Source organism: Salvelinus sp. IW2-2015, linkage group LG30 (genome assembly GCF_002910315.2).
Source record: "Salvelinus sp. IW2-2015 linkage group LG30, ASM291031v2, whole genome shotgun sequence".
Classification (NCBI taxonomy): Eukaryota; Metazoa; Chordata; class Actinopteri; order Salmoniformes; family Salmonidae; genus Salvelinus; species Salvelinus sp. IW2-2015.
The window spans coordinates 13,733,655-13,756,563 of NC_036869.1; the positions used below are offsets into that span (position 1 = coordinate 13,733,655).

The window sequence follows — 22,909 nt, forward strand, 5'->3', positions numbered from 1 at the left end:
TCTGCTTTTTATTACATTTTTACCCAACTACCAATAGGTGCCGTTCTTTGTGAGGCATGGGAAACCCTTCCCGGTCTTTGTGGTTGAATCTGTGTTTGAAATTCACTGCTCAACTGGGGGACCTTACAGATATTTGTATGTGTGGGGTACGGAGATGAGTCCATAATGTGAGTTGTTAGGCACATTTTTACTCCTGAAATGATTTAGGCTTGCCATAACAAAGGGGTTGAATAATTATTGACTCAAGACATATCAGCTTTTAACTAACAAATTCACTTTGACATTATGGGGTATTGTGTGTAGGCCAGTAACAAAACATCTCAATTTAATCCATTTTAAATTCAGGTTGTAACACAACAGAATGTAGAAAAAAATCAAGGGGTGTGAATGTCATGAGATCTTTCCATTTCTTGCACACCTCTTCCACTGACCTGCAGCCAAGCTCCCCACTTTACTCATCTACTTTACTTCCAGGTTTAGTTCTTCTCCCTTGTTTGTAGTTCTTTTCCCCTGTTTGTAGCGGTGCTATTCAATTTAACTGTTAGAATTTCTATATGTTTGTTATACAGCTCGACAGTCTTATTTCAGTATCTGAAAAGTTTACTTTTATTTTCTGGGCTTCCATTGCGCCAAATATGGTAGCTATGCCATTATTTACTTTTGTAAACTGATTGTAGGTAAGCAATGAGCGCTGCCTAGCAACAGTCACTATGAATCTTCTWATCTCAGGAATGAGCACTGCTTACGTCGGATTTAGCTACGACTAGTCTTATTTTTGGTTAGTGCAACAGGTGTAAATTCTGTTCACAACTTCGGACGTAGCTACACCCGATCTAGCATTTATGACCAACTTTTTTACAAAGGCTGGTGCAACCGGCCCCTGGTGCCAAAATGTTACTGCAGTGTGTCAGCAAATTAMAGGTTTCTCCTATTCATCTAAGGCAAAGATACTTATAGGTTTCCGCATTCATCGGTGTCTGGTGTTAGCTAGTAACTGGCTAGCTAGGTTTTCAGCATGGAACAAAAGAGGGGGAAGGGTTGCCCAAAACTCATCTTATTACATCAAGAGACATGCCAAACGTAAGATTTACACACCTCGGGGACTCTCCGAGCGCGGTGACGCTTTGGCCTCCTCCTCCTCATCTGACGTCACCTCCACCTCCACATCACTGCCATCCTGATGCCCCTCCGAATGCTCGATTGACTCTTGGCTGGCCAATTTGGTGTCCGCGTTGGTTTCACTTGCTTTACGAAGGGGTTGAGCCTAGGCAAGATGATAAGTGTTAAGTGGAACGACAAACCAAATCAAATTGTATCACCTACGGACAATTKATTTCTATATTTGGCTAATGTATAACCTATATTAACTCAACTCAGTTGAGTGAGAGCATATTCCCATCTTTCAGATTCTCATCTACAACAATGAGCTGGCTAAGAATCAGTGCATCCCCCTATAGTTAAGCTAAGTGCAACTACCCACAGTGCCAGTGAGTAGCTCTACCTGCTCTGAGCCTGCAGGTCCCACACTGTCAAACACGGTGGTACTGTGGGCCTTCATGTCGCGGACCTGCCTCTCCAGCTGGGCGCGGGCTTTTTCGCTATCCCTCAGGCGGCCATCGGCCCCCCGCAGCCTACCCAGCTCCTCCTGCAGGAGGCTGTGCTGCCTCTGGAGCAGGGCCAGCTCCCCAATGGCCGRCCCCGTGCTGGCCTCGGCCATGCCTGCGTCACGTGACAAGGAGCGCCACACCCGTCCGGTGGACGTGGTCGGGGCATCAACTGGCGGGCCATCAGAGCGCAGGCAGAGCTCCAGGATGGAGTCCTGCTTGATCACAGTGCCCTAGGAGAGGAGAACGAGAAGTTACAAGGGAATGAAGGGAGATATGAGGAGACTGGTCCATGTGACAGGGGTTTGAGAAACAGCTTCAATCTCCAGGCCATCAGACTGTTAAACAGTCACCACTAGATGGCCTCCGCCCTGAACTTAGTCACTGTTCTAGCCGACTACCACCCGGTACTCTACCCTGCACCTTAGAGACTACTGATTACTTTAATAATGTTTACATACCATTTCATCCACTTTATATGAATATACTGTATTCTAGTCATGCTAATTCTATATAAAACTTATTTAAAAAAAAAATCTGGATACATTTATAGATGCCACAATGGAAAATACATGTATTTTGTTAACTGTGAGATAATGGAAGGAAAATAATACATTACTATTCAAGCAGATTAAAACAAGCAGAAACCTAAGCAGGTCTACTGCAAATAACTGTAACTAACTCAATTCTACATCAGTTGGTACGTCCTACTGTAACCTCCACAGTAAATATATGGGAGACCTGGGTCAAACATTATGTCAAATACGCTGAAATACTTGAGCTTCTCGGCACATTAAAACAAATAAAATAGTCCAGAAAATGTAAACTCAGCTAAATAAAGAATATTTGACAATTGTATTTGACTCAGGTCTGGTACAAAGAGATGCATCCACTGACCTGGAGGGCATGAAGGTGGGCACTAAGGTTGACCAGCCTCTGATACACTTCCTGAAAAACACACCATCAGTGAATACAATAAATATTATGCCAACACAATCAAGAGCAAATACCAACACCGTTACTCATGCTAATAGGCTATATAGATATACACGCACACACAAAATAAAACAAACACAACCTCCCGACATCTCCAGACAAATATTTCAGTGGGTTCTCTTAGCTAGTTAGCCATGTACGGATAAAGTGACAGTAGTTCCTTATGAGACTGAGTGAACATTTACTACTGTACCTCGGTTGAGGGCCTATCTCCAGCCTGATTCCCATTCCAGTCCTGGGAAATTTGAAATATTACACACTTAAAATCAACACTATATTTGACAATTGTTGTGAATAAACTATTGTTTATTCAAAATATGATAGAAAGCAATATCAGATGAATTGGTGTAAGAATYAATTAAATAAACGAAACACCAATTAATGCCACAGAGCTAAACAGAGAAGTGTTTCATGCAAACATAATACAGTAAACTAAAATACTTTTAYACGAAAATATCTGTATGATCCTCATATCACTTGGTTTCGGTCTTTTGAAATTCAAAATTCCATTAAATGAAGCAAATTACTCACTGATCGATTATATTATAGAATTGCTTCATATCACAATAGAAATTCCATTCCTTTGGTGGAGGTGAAAAATGTTTAACAAACTATACTGAACAAAAACAAACGCAACAATTTTAAAGATTTCACAGAGTTACAGTTCATATAAGGAAATCAGTCAATGAAAATMAATTCATTAGGCCCTAATCTATGGATTTCACTGGGAATACAGATATGCATCTGTTGGTCACAGATATCTTAAAAAAGGTAGGGGTGTGGATCAGAAAACCAGTCAGTATCTGGTGTGACCACCATTTMCCTCATGCAGCGCGACACATCTCCTTCACATATAGTTGCTCTGGCTGTTGATTATGGCCTATGGAATGTTATCCCACTCCTCTTCAATGGCAGTGCGAAGTTGCTGGATATTGGCGGGAACTGGAACATGCTGTCGTACACGTCGATCCAGAGCATCCCAAACATGCTCAATGGGGGACATGTCTGGTGACTATGCAGGCCATGGAAGAACTGGGACATGTTCAYCTTTGTTTCAGAACATTAAATTATCTGGAATTAGCTCTGGTGGACATTCCTGCAGTCAGCATGCCAATTGCACGCTCCCTCAAAACTTGATACATCGGTGGCATTTTAGGGTGGCCTTATATTTATTGTCCACAGCACAAGGTGCACCTGTGTAATGATCATGCTGCTTAATCAGCTTCTTGATATCCCACACCTGTCAGGTGGATGGATTATCTTGGCAAAGGAGAAATGCTCACAAACAAGGATGTAAACAAATTTGTCCACAACATTTAAGAGAAATACGCTTTTTGTGCATATGGAACATTTCTGGGATCTTTTATTTCAGTTCATGAAACCAACACATTACATGTTGCGTTTATATTTTTGTTCAGTGTACTTTTCAACTTTTGCAATTAATGAATATTTCTCTAAGTAAACCACTAGGGCTTCATTGTGAAACGTTCCTATTATTGTCATGACATTTCAGAATAGAGTTGTCAAACAGGCTTCATAAAAGAATGGTGATTGGAAAAATGGATGTTGCCATGGATACTCCAAGGCACTGTTTGAAACAGAGCTGTCAAGCTATAATAACTCAGAGAGCGGAAGACTCAGATAACAGAAGCCTTCACTTGAAACTTCAAACATAAAGCATTAGTCATGTTCATTAGGCACCAAAAAGAAATTGGACTGAAACAGGACAAATTGGACTACACGGACAATTTTTGTAAATGCCCTAATGCAGTGGTTCCCAAACTTTTTCCACTTGGGACAGGGCTCTAGACTAATGTTTTCCACAGGTGGCACTAGTGCTACTAACTTTTTCWGTTGATGGCATCGGCACATGATTTGGTCGCACCAATAATGACCTGACCCGTGGATGAGCGGATGATGCGCAAATCCTTTAAAATGTTATATTTAATTTGCGGCCTGAGCAAGTAGCCTATAATGACCTACACAAAATTACATTTGAACTTGACAATATCAGATTTACATTGCGCACCAAACGATCAATCTCAAAAATAGTAATTGTTAGTGATTTTGGACAGTCACAAAATAGGGCCCTGGTAAATTCTGTTTTCCCAGTTAGATTTTTCCCGGTTTCAGAGTTTTCCCAGATTTTCATTCTCAAAAATCAACTAACATTTGATGTTCTAAGTCCACATAAAATGCTTATACCACACCAGGAGACCACTTTTGATGTCTGGGAACAATAAAAAAAATAACAAATATTTGGAGAGTGCAGTTGCTCTTTAATTAAATTTCACGTCTAGAGACCAATGTGTTTGGCTAGTGGGTTTTTTGTACTATACAATGTACAGTATTGGATTCATGTGATGGCAGAGTTTGAAAAATAAATTCCCCGTGATTGGTACAAATCATCATGATATCATTCTGCCAGGTAGGCCTACTTTGCAGTCAACATTTAATTGGGAAGGTTTTTTAGGAAAGCCTTTAGAAATGTTCATTCAAACAGCTCATGATGACTGAACTGCGCATCGCAAAGATTCAAACAAAACTTCGGACTAAARTTTTTGAATATGTTTCYAGCAGACCACCATAATCCCTCTGCCTAAGAACGCCAATGTAACCTGTCTAAATGACAATTTGATMTATTTATTTAACCTTTATTTAACTAGGCAAGTCAGTTAAGAACAAATTCTTATTTTCAATGACGGCCTAGGAACAGTGGGTTAACTGCCTTGTTCAGGGACCACTAGGCTACGCTGCCGCCCCTATTGCCCCGTAGCACTCACATCTGTAGCCATGAAATGCTTTGAAAGGCTGGTCATGGCTCACATCAACACCATTACTTCGATTCACACACCATCCCAAAAGATCCAAAGATGACGCAATCTCTATTGCCCTCCCCCACCTGGACAAAAGGAACACCTACATGAGAATTCTGTTCATTAACTACAGCTCAGCGTTCAACACCATAGTGCCCTACAAGCTAAGGACACTGCGATTAAACACCTCCCTCTGCAACTGGATCCTGGACTTCCTGACGGGATGTCCCCAGGTGGTGAGGGTAAGCAACAACACATGCGCCACGCTGACCCTCAACACGGGGCCCGTCTGGTGTGCATGCTTAGTCCCCTCCTGTACTCCCTGTTCAGCCACGACTGCATGGCCACGCACGACTCCAACATCATCATTAAGTTTGCCGACGACACGACGGTGATAGGCCTGATCACAGACGACAATGAGATKGCCAATAGGGAGGTCAGAGACCTTGCAGTGTGGTTCCATGACAACAACCTCTCCCTCAACGTCAGCAAGACAAAAGGAGCTGATCGTGGACTACAGGAAATGGAGGGGCGATCCCACCCCCATCGACAAGGGCTGTAGTGGAGCAGGTCCAGAGCTTCAAGTTCCTCTGGGTCCACATCACTAAGGAATTATCAAGGCTCACAAACACCAACACAGTAGTGAAGAGGGCATGACAATGCCTCTTCCCCTCATGAGGCTGAAAAGACTTGGCATGGGCCCTCAAAAAGTTCTACAGCTGCACCTTGACTGGATGCTTCACTGCTTGGTATGGCAACTGATTGGCATCCGAACGCAAGGCYCTACAGAGGGTAGTGCGTACGGCCGAGCTCCCTGCCATCCAGAACATCTATACCAGGCGGTGTCAGAGCAATGCCCAAAACTTTTTCAAAGACTCCAGCCACCCATGTCATAGACTGTTCTCTGCTATCGCAAGGCAAGCGTTACCGATGCACCAAGTCTGGAACTAACAGGACCCTGAACAGCTTCTACCCCTAAGCCATACGACTGCTAAATAGTTAGTTAATTAGTTAACCAATAGCTTCCCAGACTATCTGCATTGATCTCTTTTGACTCATCACATACACTGCTGTTACTGTTTATTATATATCCTGTTGCCTAGTCACAATCCCTACCTAGATGTACATATCTACCTCAATTACCTCGTAACCCTGCACATCGACTTGGTACTGGTACCCTGTGTATATAGCCAAGTCATTGTTACTCATTGTGTATTTATTCCTCGTGTTATTATTTTTCTACTATTTATCTTTTTTCTCTCCGCATTTTTGGGAAGGGCCTGTAAGTAAGCATTTCACTGTTAGTCTACACCTTGATTTGATTCCCACATGTGAACCATGCTCACAATGAGTAATCTTGCCTGGGACCTGAAGAATTKTGTTAGCGTCCCGAGCTAAGGACTTGGCTTTAGCTCAGCGAGCTAAAACATTATTGTGGCACATGGGATACCTTGGTTCTAAGCCTGGTAGACCACACTAAATGACRATGCTATTATTATTATAATATAATCATTATTATTAAGACCTTTACCTTTGCTGCTGGGCACCCGTGCATTCCGTTGAGAACCACCTCCTGGCCATCTACAAACAAACAACGGTCATCAATGGTCATTGCTCACAGTGCTATGGAGACTAGACTACTATAAGCCTTGTCAATTAATGGCACAGAGGAGTAACTCACTGATCACTAGTGTTCCCGTGTGGTTCGGGTGACCGTTGAAACTGCAGGGCAGAGGCACTGCAAAGGTGGAGCCCAGCAGTAGCTCACTCAGCCTATCCACTGGGAGACACAAATTGAGACAATACAGCATCAGCGGCTTAACAAAATGTATGGTGCGTTCATTTCAGCTCACCTGTGACAGGGTGGGTCGAGTTCACATTTTAGACCATTCCATTGGGCCTAAAGTCACATCTCTGCCCACATGGACAAYATATGGAAGAATCTAACAAAGTAATACACATGGCAGCAAATACACAAACAAGATTAATACAAAAAGAATCYTGAAAATGTAAACAAGAATCTTGTATGGCAGAAGAAGAGTATTTGTACAAAAATCTAATAAGTAATCTAATAAGTATCTGTTAAGATTATCTTGATAGCACATGGTAGTATTCAGTGACAAATATAAAAACTAAGCAGGGCTTGGTTAGAACCCTGGATGGGGGACCAAAGGGATAGCTGTAGGTAAATCAACTGTCCAGTAGCAGGTGCTGCCCAGCCTATTGCTTGTTTAACCATGGAAACTCATATATAAAAATGTTCTGATTGTAATTATCACGATTTTTTATATATTGTCTTATAAAAACAATGTGAAACCTACAATAACGGTTAGAACATACACTTTTCTTATAATAATCGTTGTTGCTCATGTTTCCCAATTTTGTTGTAGCTCTAAACTAGCTCACCTGATTTATCTATTCAAGGGCTTGATGATCAGTGACAAGTTGAATCTGGTGTGCTAGCTCTGGAATAGATCAAATACATGGAAAAGCTGGGGGTCTCCGGGCAGAGGTTTGAGAACCACTAACATAATGCAAAACATATCAAAATCTTACCAGATACTTAGATTTTTTGAACAAATTACTTTCTTCTGCCATACAAGATTAGATGTTTATGATTCTTTTCCATATGGGCGGGAAAGCTAAAACAAAATGTACCTTAAAGCCACACTCTAAATAAAGAGAAAGCACCCAATAACATTTCAAATGCATATAGAACCTTCTATGATATAGTGCTCAAGGAATGACATTCCARGAGAGAAACATTAGCCTAGGGGTTGACAGCCACTTGACAGCCACATAAACACACACATGATACCCACACTGAGGACTACTGTGTGTAGGGTGGAAACTGGACAACTGTACATGTCAATCAATGTTTGGGTGATGACGAGTTAACGGTTTGCTGTTTGTGTAAATGTAGCCACAGTGACTTCAGAAAGTATTCACACCCCTGTATTTAAAATGGATTACATTTAGATTTGTTGTCAATGGCCTACACACAATAATGTCAAAGTGGAATTATGTTTTACATGATATTTGAATGACCTCATCTCTGTACCCCACACATACAATTATCTGTAAAGTCCCTCAGTCGAGCAGTGAATTTCAAACACAGATTCAACCACAAATACCAGGAAGATGCCCTTCTTTGCCTTGCAAAGGTAGAAGGTTTCTATTGGTAGAAAAAAAGGCATACATTGAATATCCATTTGAGCATGGTGACGTTATTAATTACACTTTAGATGGTGTATCAATACAGTCAGTCACTACAAAGATGCAGGCGGTCCTTCCTACCTCAGTTGCCAGAGAGGAAGGAAACTGCTCAGGGATTTCCCAATGAGGCCAATGGTGACTAAAACAGTTACAGAGGGGCAGCAGGTAGCCTAGCAGATAAGAGCTTTGGGCCAGTAACCGAAAGGCTGCTGGTTCAAATCCCACGATGACGTGGACGTCTATTAAGACACCCGTTGATTAAGGCATGTGGGAGACACATTTCAGTTGAATGCATTCAGTTGTGCAGCTGARTAGGTATACCCTTTCCCTTCCCTTATGGCTAAGACAACTGAGGATGGATCAACATTGTAGTTACTCCACAATACTAACCTAATTGACAGAGTGAAAAGGAAGCCTGTACAGAATAAAACATATTCCAAAACCGTGCATCCTGTTTGCAACAAGGCATCAAAGTAATACTGTAAAAAATGTGGCAAAGCAATTCACTTTTTGTGTTGAATACAACATGTTATGTTTGGGGCAAATCCAATACATTATGGAGTACCACTCTCCATATTTTCAAGCAGCGTGGGTGGCTGTATCATGTTATGGGTATGCTTGTAATCGTTAAGGACTGGGGTGTTTTTCAGGATAAAGAAATTAACTAAATGGAGCTAAGCAAAGGAAAAGTCCTAGAGGAAAACCTGGTTCAGTCTTCATTTCCACCAGACACTGGGAGATGAATTCACCTTTTCAGAAAGACAATAACCTAAAACACAAGGCCAAATCTACATTGGAGATGCCTACCAAGAAGACAGTGAATATTCCTGATATGGCTGAGATACAGTTTTGACTTAAATCTACTGGTTGTCTAGCAATGACAGAGCTTGAAGAATAAAATAAAAAATCATGTGCAAATGTTGCACAATCCGCCTCCGGGTGGCGCAGTGGTCTAGGGCACTGCATCGCAGCGCTAGCTGCGCCACCAGAGACTCTGGGTTCGCGCCCAGGCTCTGTCGCAGCCGGCTGCGACCGGGAGGTCCGTGGGGCGACGCACAATTGGCCTAGCGTCGTCCGGGTTAGGGAGGGTTTGGCCGGTAGGGATATCCTTGTCTCATCGCGCACCAGCGACTCCTGTGGCGGGCRGGGCGCAGTGCGCGCTAACCAAGGGYGCCYGGTGCACGGTGTTTCCTCCGACACATTGGTGCGGCTGGCTTCCGGGTTGGAGGCGCACTGTTAAGAAGCAGTGCAGCTTGGTTGGGTTGTGTTTCGGAGGACGCATGGCTRTCGACCTTCGTCTCTCCCGAGCCCGCACGGGAGTTGTAGCAATAAGACAAGATAGTAATTACTAGCAATTGGATACCGCGAAAATTGGGGAAAAAAGGGGGTAAAAAAATAATAATAATAAAAAAAAATGTTGCACAATCCAGGTGTGGTAAGCTCTTAGAGACTTACCCAGAAAGACTCACAGCTGTAATCACTGCCTAAGTTGCTATTATAAAGTATTGATTCAGGGGTGTTAATACTTATGATAATGACATTTCTCTTTCATTTTCAATAAATGTTCAAAAAAAKCACTTTCATTATGGGGTATTGTGTATAGATGGGTGGTAAAAACAAATATGTAATCCATTTTAAATGCAGGCTTTAACAACACAATGTGGACTAAGTCTAAGTATGAATACTTTCTGAAGGCAATGTACAAGGCTTTGAAAAATAATTTCCTTCTCAGAGGACAATTAAACTTATCTAAAATTGTACAGACAGTACACAATTCAAATGTCTGTTTGACGGGTCCAAGTAAAGTAAATCCGTAATGTAAGCCAACCAATGGCCTTCTATGGAGGGAACTTTGAAGTCAGTCATCTGAAATGTATGGTATGTTTGGCAACTGAGCCACCAGCTGGCAGCTATTTTGTGCCAACACATTGCACATGCATCCGATGAATAATGAGGAATGTAATAGCAACAGTTGATTGCCAAGTACAACCGAGAACATGGCAACTTTGAAGTATCGTTGAAGTCAGTTAACACTAGAACCGTTAAAGCAGTCATTTGAACTGCTCATTAATTTATTTATTCTTAAAGTCATGCCCCATTCCGTCCTTGACTTTTCCTAAATAAGTCTATATAACACACTGTGGTTGTTAGAATCTAATATCACAAACAGAACTGGAGTTATGACCAGTTTTAGAAGGGGAATGTCATTTTTTGAATGGTGTTCCCCCAATGCCGCCACTCCTACCGACAGTAGGGCCTGCTCCGCTCCTTCTTCCGACATGAAGGTGCCGTGCCCAGTTGATAAACTAATTTCACACACATAACAGATTAAATAAATGAAGTAAAGTATGATGGGGGAGAAAGGGGGAGAATGGGTGAGTTGYCGAGAGAGAGGAAGAACGATGCATAATTATGTAATCACCAATTGTGAATGAAGAACAGGGCTTGCCATTAGATTGTATTAATATATTCTAGTTATAATCTCAAAATGGTACTTACCATATATCAGTCCACCAAATCCACGCAGTTTTATCAGTCTACTCTGGCCAACTTGGAGTACATACACAGTGAGAGCGTGCAGAATTTACAACGGCAAGAAGATCAAGACGAATGGATGCACATGCTGCGTTAGCGTTGCTACAAAATCCAAATGAAAACGACTCAGATGGTGGGGAAGTAATTAACCATGACATCTCTGATGAGATTCTCTGATTCTGAGCCTCTGTCTGAAACTACACCTCAGACGTCAAAAAAGCCAAAACAGTGCGCACTAAACAGGTGCCCGCGCCCCCACCAAATGAAACTGTAGTGGAACGGTGAGACAGGAGAAAGGAAGAGATGGCAATGCTAAGAGCCCATTATGAGCACAAAATGTAATCACAGAGAACAGACCTTATATATCTCAAGAAAAAAACAACATCAGCAATGCACTCACAAGCTTTCGCTGTGGCATGGACATGCTCCAACTGATGCCATTGCATGAAGAAGCACACCATGCTGACAATAATTGACTATTTTTGACAGCTGTCATAGCAACACTTAAATTCATTATAATTCCATTAAGCTTTTGTGCTGATTTTCTTGAAACTGAGAAACTTGCTCTCCATCCTTCTGTCTATTACCCTACCTATCTTCTTCACTTTTTCTCCCCCACCAKCAACCCCTCACCCTCTGCGATGGCATCCGTGAGCAGTCTCTCGCCAAGCGGCACCTGGGGCATGTCAGCCCGGAACAGGTTCCGGGAGTTGGGGCCCCCCGGCAGCATGATCTCCTGGCCCCCTGTCACCTCGGCCAGGTCCGAGAACAGGGTGACTCGCTCCTGGAGCAGCTCCAGCACCTCCCGGTCCTTCTGCTGGATGTCCGCTGGAAGGAGAGATGAAGGTAGAGAAAGGAAGTTGGAAGGGATGGGGGCGGGGGGGGTGGAAATAGGTGGAGTAGAGAGAAAGAGAGAAAGAGTAGAGAGAAAGAGGGAGGGGAGAGYGGGAAAACCTGACATGATGCTCCTCAAGACCTCGACTTAAAAGTAGGGGGCAATCATATTCACACATTGTTCAGTTGGATGTCAGCTATAAGAGATTGTGAGAGATAGCGAGAGAAGGGGAAGAAGGGAGAGAGGGAAGTGCAGGAGTACAAGTGAGCAAGAAAGATTGTAGTCAGAGAGAGAGCGACCAAGAGAGAGCAAGAGTGAAAATGAGAGAGAGAAAGGCTGTGATGTATAGACTGAGTTTGATGAGATCCTCCACTGGGCCTGAGTAGGAGTCAGGCTTCACACTTATCCTCCTACACACAGAGCGAGAACTGCACATTGTACTGTAAGCCCCATGTAGAGAGGGAAAGATGTGGGGTGGGGAACGAAGAGGAAAGGAGAGAGAGAGAGWTAGAGATTGAAAGGGAGAGGTGGAGAGAGAAAAAGGAAGGGATGGATTTGGTCAAAGGGATTGATAAAGAGAACGATGGAGGTAGAAAGGAAGAGAGAGAGAGGAGAGTGTAGAGAAGGAGTGAAATATGGAGTTCCTATGTGCAAACACTTTAGATTTTACGTAGGTATAAGCACATCAAAGTTTATTGGCCGCATACAAAGATTTGCAGGCGTTATAGCAGGTGCAGCAAATTGGTTAAGTTACTAGCTCCAACAGTGCAGTAGAATGTTTTTATTGTATTTGTGAGACAATCAAAAATCAAGACATGATCCAGAATATTAATGTGGTGAGTACACAGTGAGTAAACAACAGAATATGATGTGACCAGCGATCAATGACTATACACATGGTGCATAAGTCTCAAGGTGAAGTATGGCAGGTAGACGGCTAGTGATGGCTGTTCAACAGTCGGATGGCCTGGAGATAGCTGTTTTTCAGTCTCTCGGTCCCGGCTTTGATGCTCATGTACTGTCTGTATGCAAGATGGTGAACAGACCGTGACTCGGTTGGCGGAGGTCCTTGATGATCTTCTTGGACTTCCTTTGACATGGAGTGCTGTAAATGTCCTGGAGGGCAGGCAGCGTGCCCCCTGTAATGCGTTGGGTGGACTGCACCACCCTCTGGAGAGCTATGCGGTTGAGGGAGGTGCAATTGCCGTACTAGGCGGTGATGCAGCCCAACAGAATGCTCTCAATGGTGCATCTGTAGAAGTTTGTGAGGGTCTTGGGGGCCATGCTGAATTTCTTCAGCCTCCTGAGGTTGAAGAGGCGCGACAATGACTTTACCAAGGTGCAGGTGTGGTTGGACCATTTCAGGTCATCAGTGATGTTCACGCCAAGGAACTTGACCCTTTTGGCCCTCTCTATTGCGGCCCTGTCAATGTGGATGGGGGTGTGCTCTCTCTTCGGTCTCCTGTAGTCCATATTCAGCTCCTTCTGGGGTTTTTTTTTACGTTGAGGGAGAGGTTATTTTCCTGGGACCACTCCGCCAGGGCTCTAGACTCCTCCCTGTAGGCTGTCTCATCATTTTTGGTAATCAGGCCTACCACGGGAGAATTTTCTTCAGATTTCCTTTGTTGAATTTCCCAGCTACAACAAATGCGGCCTCAGGATATGTGGTTTCCAGCTTGCTCAAAGTCCTGTATAGCTCCTTGAGTGCCACCGTGGTGTCGGCTTGAGGGGGGATATAAACGGCCATGACAAAAACCGACATTTGATGGAGAGGTATTCCAGATGGGGAGAGCAAAAGGTTTTCATTTTTTATACGTGGCCACAATCACAGCATGAGTTATTAATCATGAAACATACACGTCCACCTTTGCTTTTCCCGGAGAGTTCTTTCTTCCTGTKCGCGCGATATACGGAGAAGCAAACAGACTGTGTGAACGGAGAAGGTGTAGCTGGGGAGAGCCATGTCTCTGTAAGACAAATTATGTTACAATCTCTTGTTTCCCTCTGGAAGGAGAACCTCACCCTGAGCTCGTCTACCTTATTGTCCAGAGACTGTATATTAGCAAGTAATATACTCGGAAGCAGTGGGTGGTTTGCCCTTCTACGGAGACTGACTAGAACGACAGCTCCCCTAGCTCTCCTTCGGCGGCATCTTTTTGGTAAATCACCCGGGATGAATGGGGCTGCTTTGTGTAACCCAAACAAAGGGTTCAGGTCTGGGAAGTCAAATTTGGGGTCCAGAASTTCTTGTCGGTTATAGGAAAATTTACCATAAATGTTCTGAGCAAATAAAATAAGAAARAATACAAAAAACGAAATAGTGCAAAGTTGGATCTAGAAATAGGGCTGCCTTGTCTGTCCGCGCAATCTTGCCATCTCTACATTACATATTGATCTGTATGAGTGTGTGTTCATTGCTGACCTTTCAGTCGTCTCAGAAGGGCCTTGTCTTCAGTCTCTATGAGTGGGAACTCTTCCCTGGAAGGACAACTGCAGAGACAAAAAAAAATGTTTTGAGTGTATGAGTGGTGTGTGTGTGTGTGTATGTATGTGTGTGTGTGTGTGTGTCTGTCTGTACCTTCTGACAGTGTGTTGTATGAGGCGTATCCAGGTGTTCTTGTCATCTTTCGAGGCAGCATGGACCTCATACATCTCCGGAGGAGAGGAGTCACTGATGAGGAAGAGCCCTCGCTCCTGATTGGCTATCTCCCTAATCATGAGGTTCTGCAGGGAGAGGACCGGAGACTTGTCCTGCAAAGAGGGAGAGGGAGAGAGGAGAGAAAGAAGGAGAGCTGCTAGATACACTGACTTCCCCATACGGTATATTAAATTGTGACAAAACAAGTCTATATACACACACAAGTGTTTTTTGTTTGTCATTGTGTGAGTGAGAGTGAGAGAGAGAGTGTAAGCGTGTGTGTTTGTACTTACTAGGCAAGGAAAGATGAACCTCTGGTCTTTCTCCTGTAGGAACACTAGGATGTCTGTCATCAGCAGGACCTGCACATCTGAACACACACGCATGCACACGCACACAAAATAAAAACCTCCTTTAAAACATGGTTAAARAACATGTTTTGGGGATAGTTCCATCACCTACAAACTTCTGTGACAAATTAAGCTAGTGGAGGCTGGTTACCATGTGTTTGATACTGTTAATACATCCATTCCACTCAAACCATTACAAATAGCCTGTCCTCAGCCACACATACAGACACACACACATAAACCCTTCAACACACACACACACACCTTTGAGCCTGGACCCAGGGGTTTTCCAGAGCAGCATTCCCTCATGGATGAGTCTCCTGCGGAGCAACTCTCCTCCTCTGAACAGGCCACCGTCCCTCACCTTGGCCTCGGCGCGAGGGTCCAGCCTGGCCCGGATCTCCTGCAGTCTCTGGGTCCGCTCAAGCTCCATCACCTGGACAGCAGGGTCATGATCATTAGGCACTGAATGAAAGCAAATGGACTGAAACAGGGAGGGACTACCTGGACCTGTCCAATGAGAATCATCCATTTACATGCCCTAATGCAGTGGTTCCCAAACTGTGGCGGGTGCGAGGGGTCGGCAGGGGGGGGGGAGGGGGGGTGGGGGTCCCTCCCTCCAAAAAATGTAATAATATACACTATATATACATAAAAGTATGTGGCCACCCCATCAAATTAATTGTTTCAGCTATTTCAGCCACACCTGTTGCTGACAGCAAAGTGTATAAAATAGAGCACACCGCCATGCAATCTCCATAGACAAACATTGGAAGTAGAATAYCCTTACTGAAGATCTTAGTGACTGTCAACGTGGCACCGTCATGGGATGCCACATTCCCAACATGTCAGTTTGTCAAATTTCTGCCCTGCTACAGCTGTCCTGGTCAACTGTAAGTGCTGTTATTTTGAAGTGGAAATATCTAGGAGCAACAACGGCTCAGCCGCAAAGTGGTAGGCCACACAAGCTCACAGAACGGGACAGCCGAGTTCTGTATAACGTCAGCACAAGAACTGTTCTGTGCAAGCTTCATGAAATGGGTTTCCATAGCCGAGCAGCCGCACACAAGCCTAAGATCACCATGTGCAATGCCAAGTGTTGGCTGGAGTGGTGTAAAGCTCACCGCCATTGGACTCTGGAGCAGTGGAAACGCGTTCTCTGGATTGATTAATCGCGCTTCACCATCTGACAGTCCGAAGGACGAATCTGGGTTTGGCGGATGCCAGGAGAATGCTACCTGCCCCAATGCATAGTGCAAACTATAAAGTTTGGTGGAGGAGGAATAATGGTCTGGGGATGTTTTTCATGGTTTTGGGCTAGGCCCCTTAGTTCCAGTGAAGGGAAATCTTAACACTTTTCTTTGCACCCCATGACAAAATGTGTAGAATTGCTGGAAATAAGCTTTAAACCTGCAAAATTCTCTTCACCAACAAGAGGGGTATGAACAGTTTGTGTCATGAACAGTGCTTGTGCCCATAGAAATAGACGTGGTGCAGGATGTTCCCCAATGCTGGAAGGCGCGCCCCCCCCCCCCCAAGTCAAAAAGTTTGGGAACCCCTGCCCTAATGAACACAAACCTGGTTCACAATAGTGTCAGTGTGCAATGTATTTTCTGCACTGTGTAATTGCCACTTTCTCATGGACATAGTAAAAGGACAGGTTTATAGATAGTGTGGCAAGTCAAAATGGCGTCCTTTATTTTAATCTGACTAAGAGGTGTTAGTTAATGTCAGAATTGATCTCAGTAATAACCTGAGTAAATCAAACTATAAATGGATTAATAGAGGAGTAAAGCACCTGGTGGTCCACTGAGGTGAGTAGCTCCCTGATCTGAGTCAGAGACTGGGTCAGACAGGAGGCCTCCTCTTCATTGTCTGGTTAAGGGAGCGAGAAAGAGAGAGGGTTATAAGGGGGTTAGACATTATTTGTAGTGCTGTTTTTACCATGCTCAGTCGTTGCCTTTAAAGACCCTGTGCTTTTAGTTAGTTCTGAGGAACCTCGTCTCATGATATAAAAAGCTGGCATAGTTTGGCTACATTTTTGATACCCCACGTTATATTTAGCTTCCCCCAACAATATATTTTATTCTAATGTGAGCATGACTTATCACCCTCGCCCCTGGTTCCATTTGCTTTATTCACGGGTCTTGTTCTCACCCTTGGTGTTGTCAAGGATACGCTGGATGAGTACGGGGTACTTGGTGATGCGCTGAGTGACCAACAGGATGCACTCCTGGACGCCATGGCGACGCAACAGGTGACCCCGACACACCCGCTGAATAGAGAGCGGAAAAGAGAGATTAAAGATGAGACAGAAGGGAGAGAAAGTGATAGAGAAAGTTTGAGTTAGTGTGAAAGAGAGCACGAGAGAGTGAGAGGGAAAGAAGAGTGAAACAGCAGGAGAAAGGAAGACATGAATATGAACAAGACAACAGACAACAGGTGAGGAAAAACAGGAAAAGCGGCAAACAGAAGGATCGATGGAAAACAACAAATATTTGTGTTTTGTAATGCAATCAAGAGCAAATCATTTTTTTCACCGGAATTCTGGAGATATCAACTGATATGAATGATACACCCTCAAAACTAGCTTGAAGAGCTTTAAATCTAAATGAGAGATAAAACATACCATTTACAATAGAAAAGGTACATGCACATGAACATTTCCATTGGCCTATTATTCTTTCTCTCTGCTAAGGAATATGAAACTACCAAATAGCATGATCATCACAAGTAAGACTTCAGTAGTTGTGACAATTTGTGGGTTTATATATATTTTTTTACATAAACACAAAAGCTCTCCCTGGTCTCAGTTGTTCACTCTATCCCCATCTCAATTCAATGTTTTTATTGACATGAAATACATTCTGTGAATATTGCCAAAACATTCCAAAAAAGTTTCAGAAGTAAAAAATGTCATAAAGTCACATCTCTTGTTTTTCTCTCTCTCTCCCTCGGTCTTACCCGTATGAAGTACTGGAACCTCTTGTCTCTGGCCAGCAGCTCCTTGTACAGCTTGACAGCCTTCAGGTGGCGGCTGCAGAACTCAGCGTAGGTCTTCCTCATCTCGTCAGCACACTGGCCCGAGAACTGAGAAACAATCCGTCAATCAATCAATCAAATCAAATCAACTTAAAGTACCCTGGCCTAGACACCAAAGACCAATCAAAAGCAGAGTGGCTAAGATAAACTCCCTAGAAGGAAGAAACCTCGAGAGGAACCAGGGGAGGCCCATACTCCTCTGTTTGTACAGTGTAGTTAAGATTACGTATGACAATAAAGGCCAGAGTTTCTCAGGTTTTGAAAAGAATGAATGATCCACAAGGATGGTAAATGTATAGATCACATATTTTATTTTGTAATTATTTGTATTTTTACTTAACCTTRATTTAACTAGGCAAGTCAGTTACATAAGGCAGTGGGTATAATTTCCATGTCATCCTACCTGTTCCAGTAGCACATCTCCCAGCTGATGGATAGTGAAGTTGTAGGTGCTGCCAGGCTGTAGGCTGTGGTTGCGCCGGGTGAGCAYCTGTGCCAGGAAGCGGGCATGTATGGCGGTGAGACGGTCTAGGCAGGGGAAGATGGCGTGCACCACGCCCGGCTCAAGCTGCACCTCCTCCAGCATGCCCTGGCGGAACACCCTCTCCATGATGCGCAGCGTCCGCACATGGTGCAGCTCTGTCTGGATCAACTCTGAGGAAGACAGAAACGCAAAGAAAGAGTTGATCATGTAACATGTAACATCTGGTGAAAGAACATTCATATTTTGCTCTGTTCATAACCTGCCAGAAACACGTAGAACACACATGACAATTTGGGAAGACGCACAGGGTCAGCTGCACCCCTGGAGCTATGTCGGGGTTAGGTACCTTGCTCAAGGGCATAACAGTAGTGGATTGTGGCCATGATCTGAAAGAAGTAGCACCCTCCAGTTGCCACTTTTTCATTGCCCAGCCCATGGCCTTTTCACCACAAAGGGAAAGAGGTTCAAGTGCATGTCACTGCTCTCACCATAGATGACGTCCTGCCGCTTGATGATGTCTTTGCGATGCGTCTGCAGGTAGCCCGAGTCCACCGCCATGCTCCATGAGTCCGCCTCAAAATCCCGCCCCTCAATCTCCATTTCTTCCAGCATGGAGGTGTAGTACTCTTCCCCTGAGAGAGGAAAACATTCATCCAGCGTAAACAACAAACGGACAAAAACAGACCATCAATGCCTCAAATGTTCACAGTTCTAAAGTTGCTCCGGACAATCTATCATTTTTTCTTATCACTTTCAAGGTAGACAAGGACATGACAGTTGCCAATATCCCTTTTAGGTTCTTACCCCGAATCCCTGAGGTTTTCCCTACGTAACGGATGCAACCTTGTCCCAGACACAAAGACTTGCATAAGCTACACAATCTGTGCGCCTAGACTTAAGATCAATAGCAAATACAGAGCACAAATGTCCCACATTCAATCCCAGGAAGGCACAACCACGTCACTGTGTCTTACCCTCATCGTTGAGCGACTCCATGGACATGGCTCTGTTCCTGAAGTTGAGCGAGTCTGTGGACTGGGACAGGATCCTGCGCAGCCCCAAGGGAGAGTCATCATTCAGGTTCCTATGTAGAGGCATGGACGAGGACACACACACACACGGACAAAAACACACATATATATATACACATGCACCAAGAAACATGTATAATATACACATGCAGGTACAGTATACACACACAGAAACCATCAACATAAATATGTATGAGCACACAGAAAAAACAAGACAAAAACGGTGATACAGATACAAATCACACAAAGGACAAGCAGAGACGAAAAACACACGCGCGCACACCCATCCATGCATTGGGATACACAGAGACACACATGATTACAATGGTACAAAATCACAAAACGCACCAATGTACGAGCCACTGTGAATATTACCGTTCATGCTTATGTCCTGAGACACACACACACACATACAGATGAGGCATATGCCATGTGTAGATAAACATGTTAGTTCACACATTCAGTAGACTGGAATCTGCCACTGCTCCTCTATCACCAACTGCTGACAGTTATTATACATGTCTGAACCTTGTAAGATTAAACCAAAACTGATAAAACACCACACACACACACACACACACAGAAAGTATTCCGACCCCTTTACTTTTTCCACATTTTGTTACGTTAAAGCCTTATTCTAAAATTGATACAATTTGTTTCCCCCCTCATCAATCTACACACAACACCCCACATTGACAGTTTAGATTATTTTGCAAATGTGTATTTAAAAAAATACTTTACTCAGTACTTTGTTGAAGCACCTTTGCCAGCGATTATAGCCTCAAGTCTTCTTGCATATGACGCTACAAGCTTGGCACACCTGTATTTGGGGAGTTTCTCCCATTCGTTTTTGCAGATCCTCTCAAACTCTGTCAGGTTGGATGGGGAGCGTCGCTGCACAGCTATTTTCAGGTTTCTCCAGAGACGTTCGGGCTCTGGCTGGGACATTCAGAGACTTGTCCCGAAGCCACTCCTGCATTGTGTCTTGGCTGTCATGTGCCTTTCACTAAGGAGTGGCTTCCATAAAGGCCTGATTGGTAGAGTGGGGCAGAGATGGTTGTCCTTCTGGAAGGTTTTCCCATCTGCACAGAGGAACTCTGGAGCTCTGGCAGAGTGACCATCGGGTTCTTGGTCACTTCCCTGACCAAGGCCCTTCTCCCCCGTTTGCTCAGTTTGGCCGGGTGGCCAGCTCTAAGAAGAGTCTTGGTGGTTCCAAACTTCTACCATTTAAGAATGATGGAGGCCACTGTGTTCTTTGGTACTCTTCCCCAGTTCTGTGCCTAGAAACTATCCTGTCTCGGAGTTCTACGGACAATTCCTTCGACCTCATGGCTTGGTTTTTGCTCTGACATACACTGTCAACTGTGTAAATAGACAGGTGTGTGCCTTTCCAAATTATGTCCAATCAATTGAATATACCACAGGTGGGCTCCAATCAAGTTGTAGAAACATCTCAAGGATGATCAAAGGAAATAGGATGCACCGGAGCTCAATTTCTTGTCTCATAGCAAAGGGTCTGAATACTTATGTAAATAAGGTATGTTTTTTAACTTTTAACATTTGCAAAAATTTCTAAAAACCTATTTTTGCTTTGTCATCATGGAGAATTGTGTATAGATTGATGAGAAAAAAAAATCTATTTTAGAATAAGGCTGTAACGCAACAAAATGTGGAAAGAGGGAAGGCATCTGAATACTTTCCAAATGCACTGTAACACACACACACAGTGTGTGGGACTTTCATTTCTACTATGAAAAGTGTATATGTGGCAGACATATAGGCATGATGTCACTATTAATGTCAATGACAAGATTGCCTTTCTCTCGTACCCTCCCACTTCTTTTTCTGTTTTGGCCAATGAGCAGGAGGTGGCGGGGCTCACCCTGTAATGTTATTGGTGGAGACGCTCTTGGAGAGGGAAAGACCYGAGCGTCCACGGCGCGAGCCCAGCAGGGATTGGCGGAGGTTGTCAGAGTGGTAGATGGCTGAGCTGGGGCGTTCCCTCATCATGGGGGCTAACAAGGAGTAGATATAGGAGGAGGGGGGGGAAGAGGAGTAGGAGGAAGAGGGGAAGGAAGAAGAGGGAAGAGAAATATAGTGGAATAATGTAAAAGGAAAACTAAGTGGAAAAGGAGTCTCCACAGATGCAATTAAGGGGTTTAAAAGTGAAACCATAGCAACTCCTGCTCAATTGCAAAACTGACATTGTTATTACATTCTAGTCCAATAGTGAAAAAATATTTTTCCTTCGCGTATGTAATAAAGAATTCTAAATGTGTAGCGTGTGTGCCTACGTGGGGCACGTCTGTGTGTTTGCATGTCCTCACTTTTGGTACGAAGGGTTACGTTCTGCAGAGCTGAGTTGTTCCTCATGAGAGCCATCTTCTGTTGCTGTGGTTACAGAATACAGTTCAATATCATATACCACGGCACTTATTATTACATACTTGTATATGTAGTAGAATAAGGTTGCAATATACAGATAGCATATCAAAGGCAAATATCCATATATTACACAATTAATTGTGTATTTCTTGTGCAATTCCCATAATTTTGTGTGTCATGGAAAGGCACCAGTCTAATGTTTAAATTATATACATTATATATTTACTCAGTATTATCATCTCTTACCCTCTGTTTCATTTTGGCACAGTTGGGCAACGTGTCTCGACAGCGGTTGTGGATGGTGACACTACAAGCTGTGAGAAAAAGAAACACACGAGACTCACTCAACTATTTTCTCTCTCTCCTCTCACTCTCAATGTCCCCCCTACCCTATATGGATATTTTGTCCCTCATGCTGTTCTTTTATTTTATGTCATATCGAATATGGAGACACTTTGAATATATGGTGAGCATCTCCCTCTCTTTCTCCCCCCTGCCTTGTTTGTGGCCATTGTTTCAAATAACTTTGACTTCCTGTACAGGGTTTGTGAACAGGAAGTAAGGGTTTAGATAACTGCCGGAGGGGAGGAGAACCAGGGGTGTTTTGGAACCCTCGAGCCCCTCCACCGCCCACCCTTAACACTTGTCTGACCTAAATCTGGACTTAAAGCCTACTTAGTAGGCTTACACACTGAAAAAGGCAATCATGACTCCCTGTGAGATCTTTTAAGACAATATTTTGAGTGAAGACTGTTTTTGCTATTACTTATATTCACCTGTTTGATTTGGTGCTGTGAAATCAAGCCAAACAAAGTTGTGAGTGTTGTAGCATCCATGGTATTCAGTACATTCTTCCCAAACCCTAAATGTTACCGGGAACTKATTTCCATATTTCATAATTGAGTAATAGGAATTAGAACAACGCTGTAAGACTAAAACAAAAAGAGTGACCTTTGAGCTCTAACTCCCCCGCAAAA

General features: G+C 43.6%; 1 protein-coding gene across 2 annotated transcripts in view; it reads right to left on the reverse strand.

Moving 5' to 3' along the window:
- The window catches only part of arhgef2a (Rho guanine nucleotide exchange factor (GEF) 2a), a 71,055-nt gene that overhangs the window by 2,149 nt on the left and 45,997 nt on the right, over window positions 1-22,909 (reverse strand). For both annotated transcript variants that reach the window (XM_023974894.2, XM_023974895.2), the window contains 20 exons: window positions 22,179-22,246; window positions 21,875-21,938; window positions 21,430-21,562; window positions 19,491-19,600; window positions 19,005-19,148; window positions 18,436-18,686; window positions 17,955-18,080; window positions 17,148-17,265; window positions 16,789-16,865; window positions 15,255-15,426; window positions 14,934-15,010; window positions 14,581-14,753; window positions 14,425-14,492; window positions 11,801-11,995; window positions 7,098-7,196; window positions 6,948-6,997; window positions 2,794-2,835; window positions 2,502-2,552; window positions 1,502-1,837; window positions 1,096-1,264 (listed from right to left, as the gene is read on the reverse strand). In XM_023974894.2, the coding sequence (XP_023830662.1) occupies window positions 1,096-1,264; window positions 1,502-1,837; window positions 2,502-2,552; window positions 2,794-2,835; window positions 6,948-6,997; window positions 7,098-7,196; window positions 11,801-11,995; window positions 14,425-14,492; window positions 14,581-14,753; window positions 14,934-15,010; window positions 15,255-15,426; window positions 16,789-16,865; window positions 17,148-17,265; window positions 17,955-18,080; window positions 18,436-18,686; window positions 19,005-19,148; window positions 19,491-19,600; window positions 21,430-21,562; window positions 21,875-21,938; window positions 22,179-22,246 (2,523 nt within the window). The remainder of the gene's footprint in view (window positions 1-1,095; window positions 1,265-1,501; window positions 1,838-2,501; window positions 2,553-2,793; window positions 2,836-6,947; window positions 6,998-7,097; window positions 7,197-11,800; window positions 11,996-14,424; window positions 14,493-14,580; window positions 14,754-14,933; window positions 15,011-15,254; window positions 15,427-16,788; window positions 16,866-17,147; window positions 17,266-17,954; window positions 18,081-18,435; window positions 18,687-19,004; window positions 19,149-19,490; window positions 19,601-21,429; window positions 21,563-21,874; window positions 21,939-22,178; window positions 22,247-22,909) is intronic.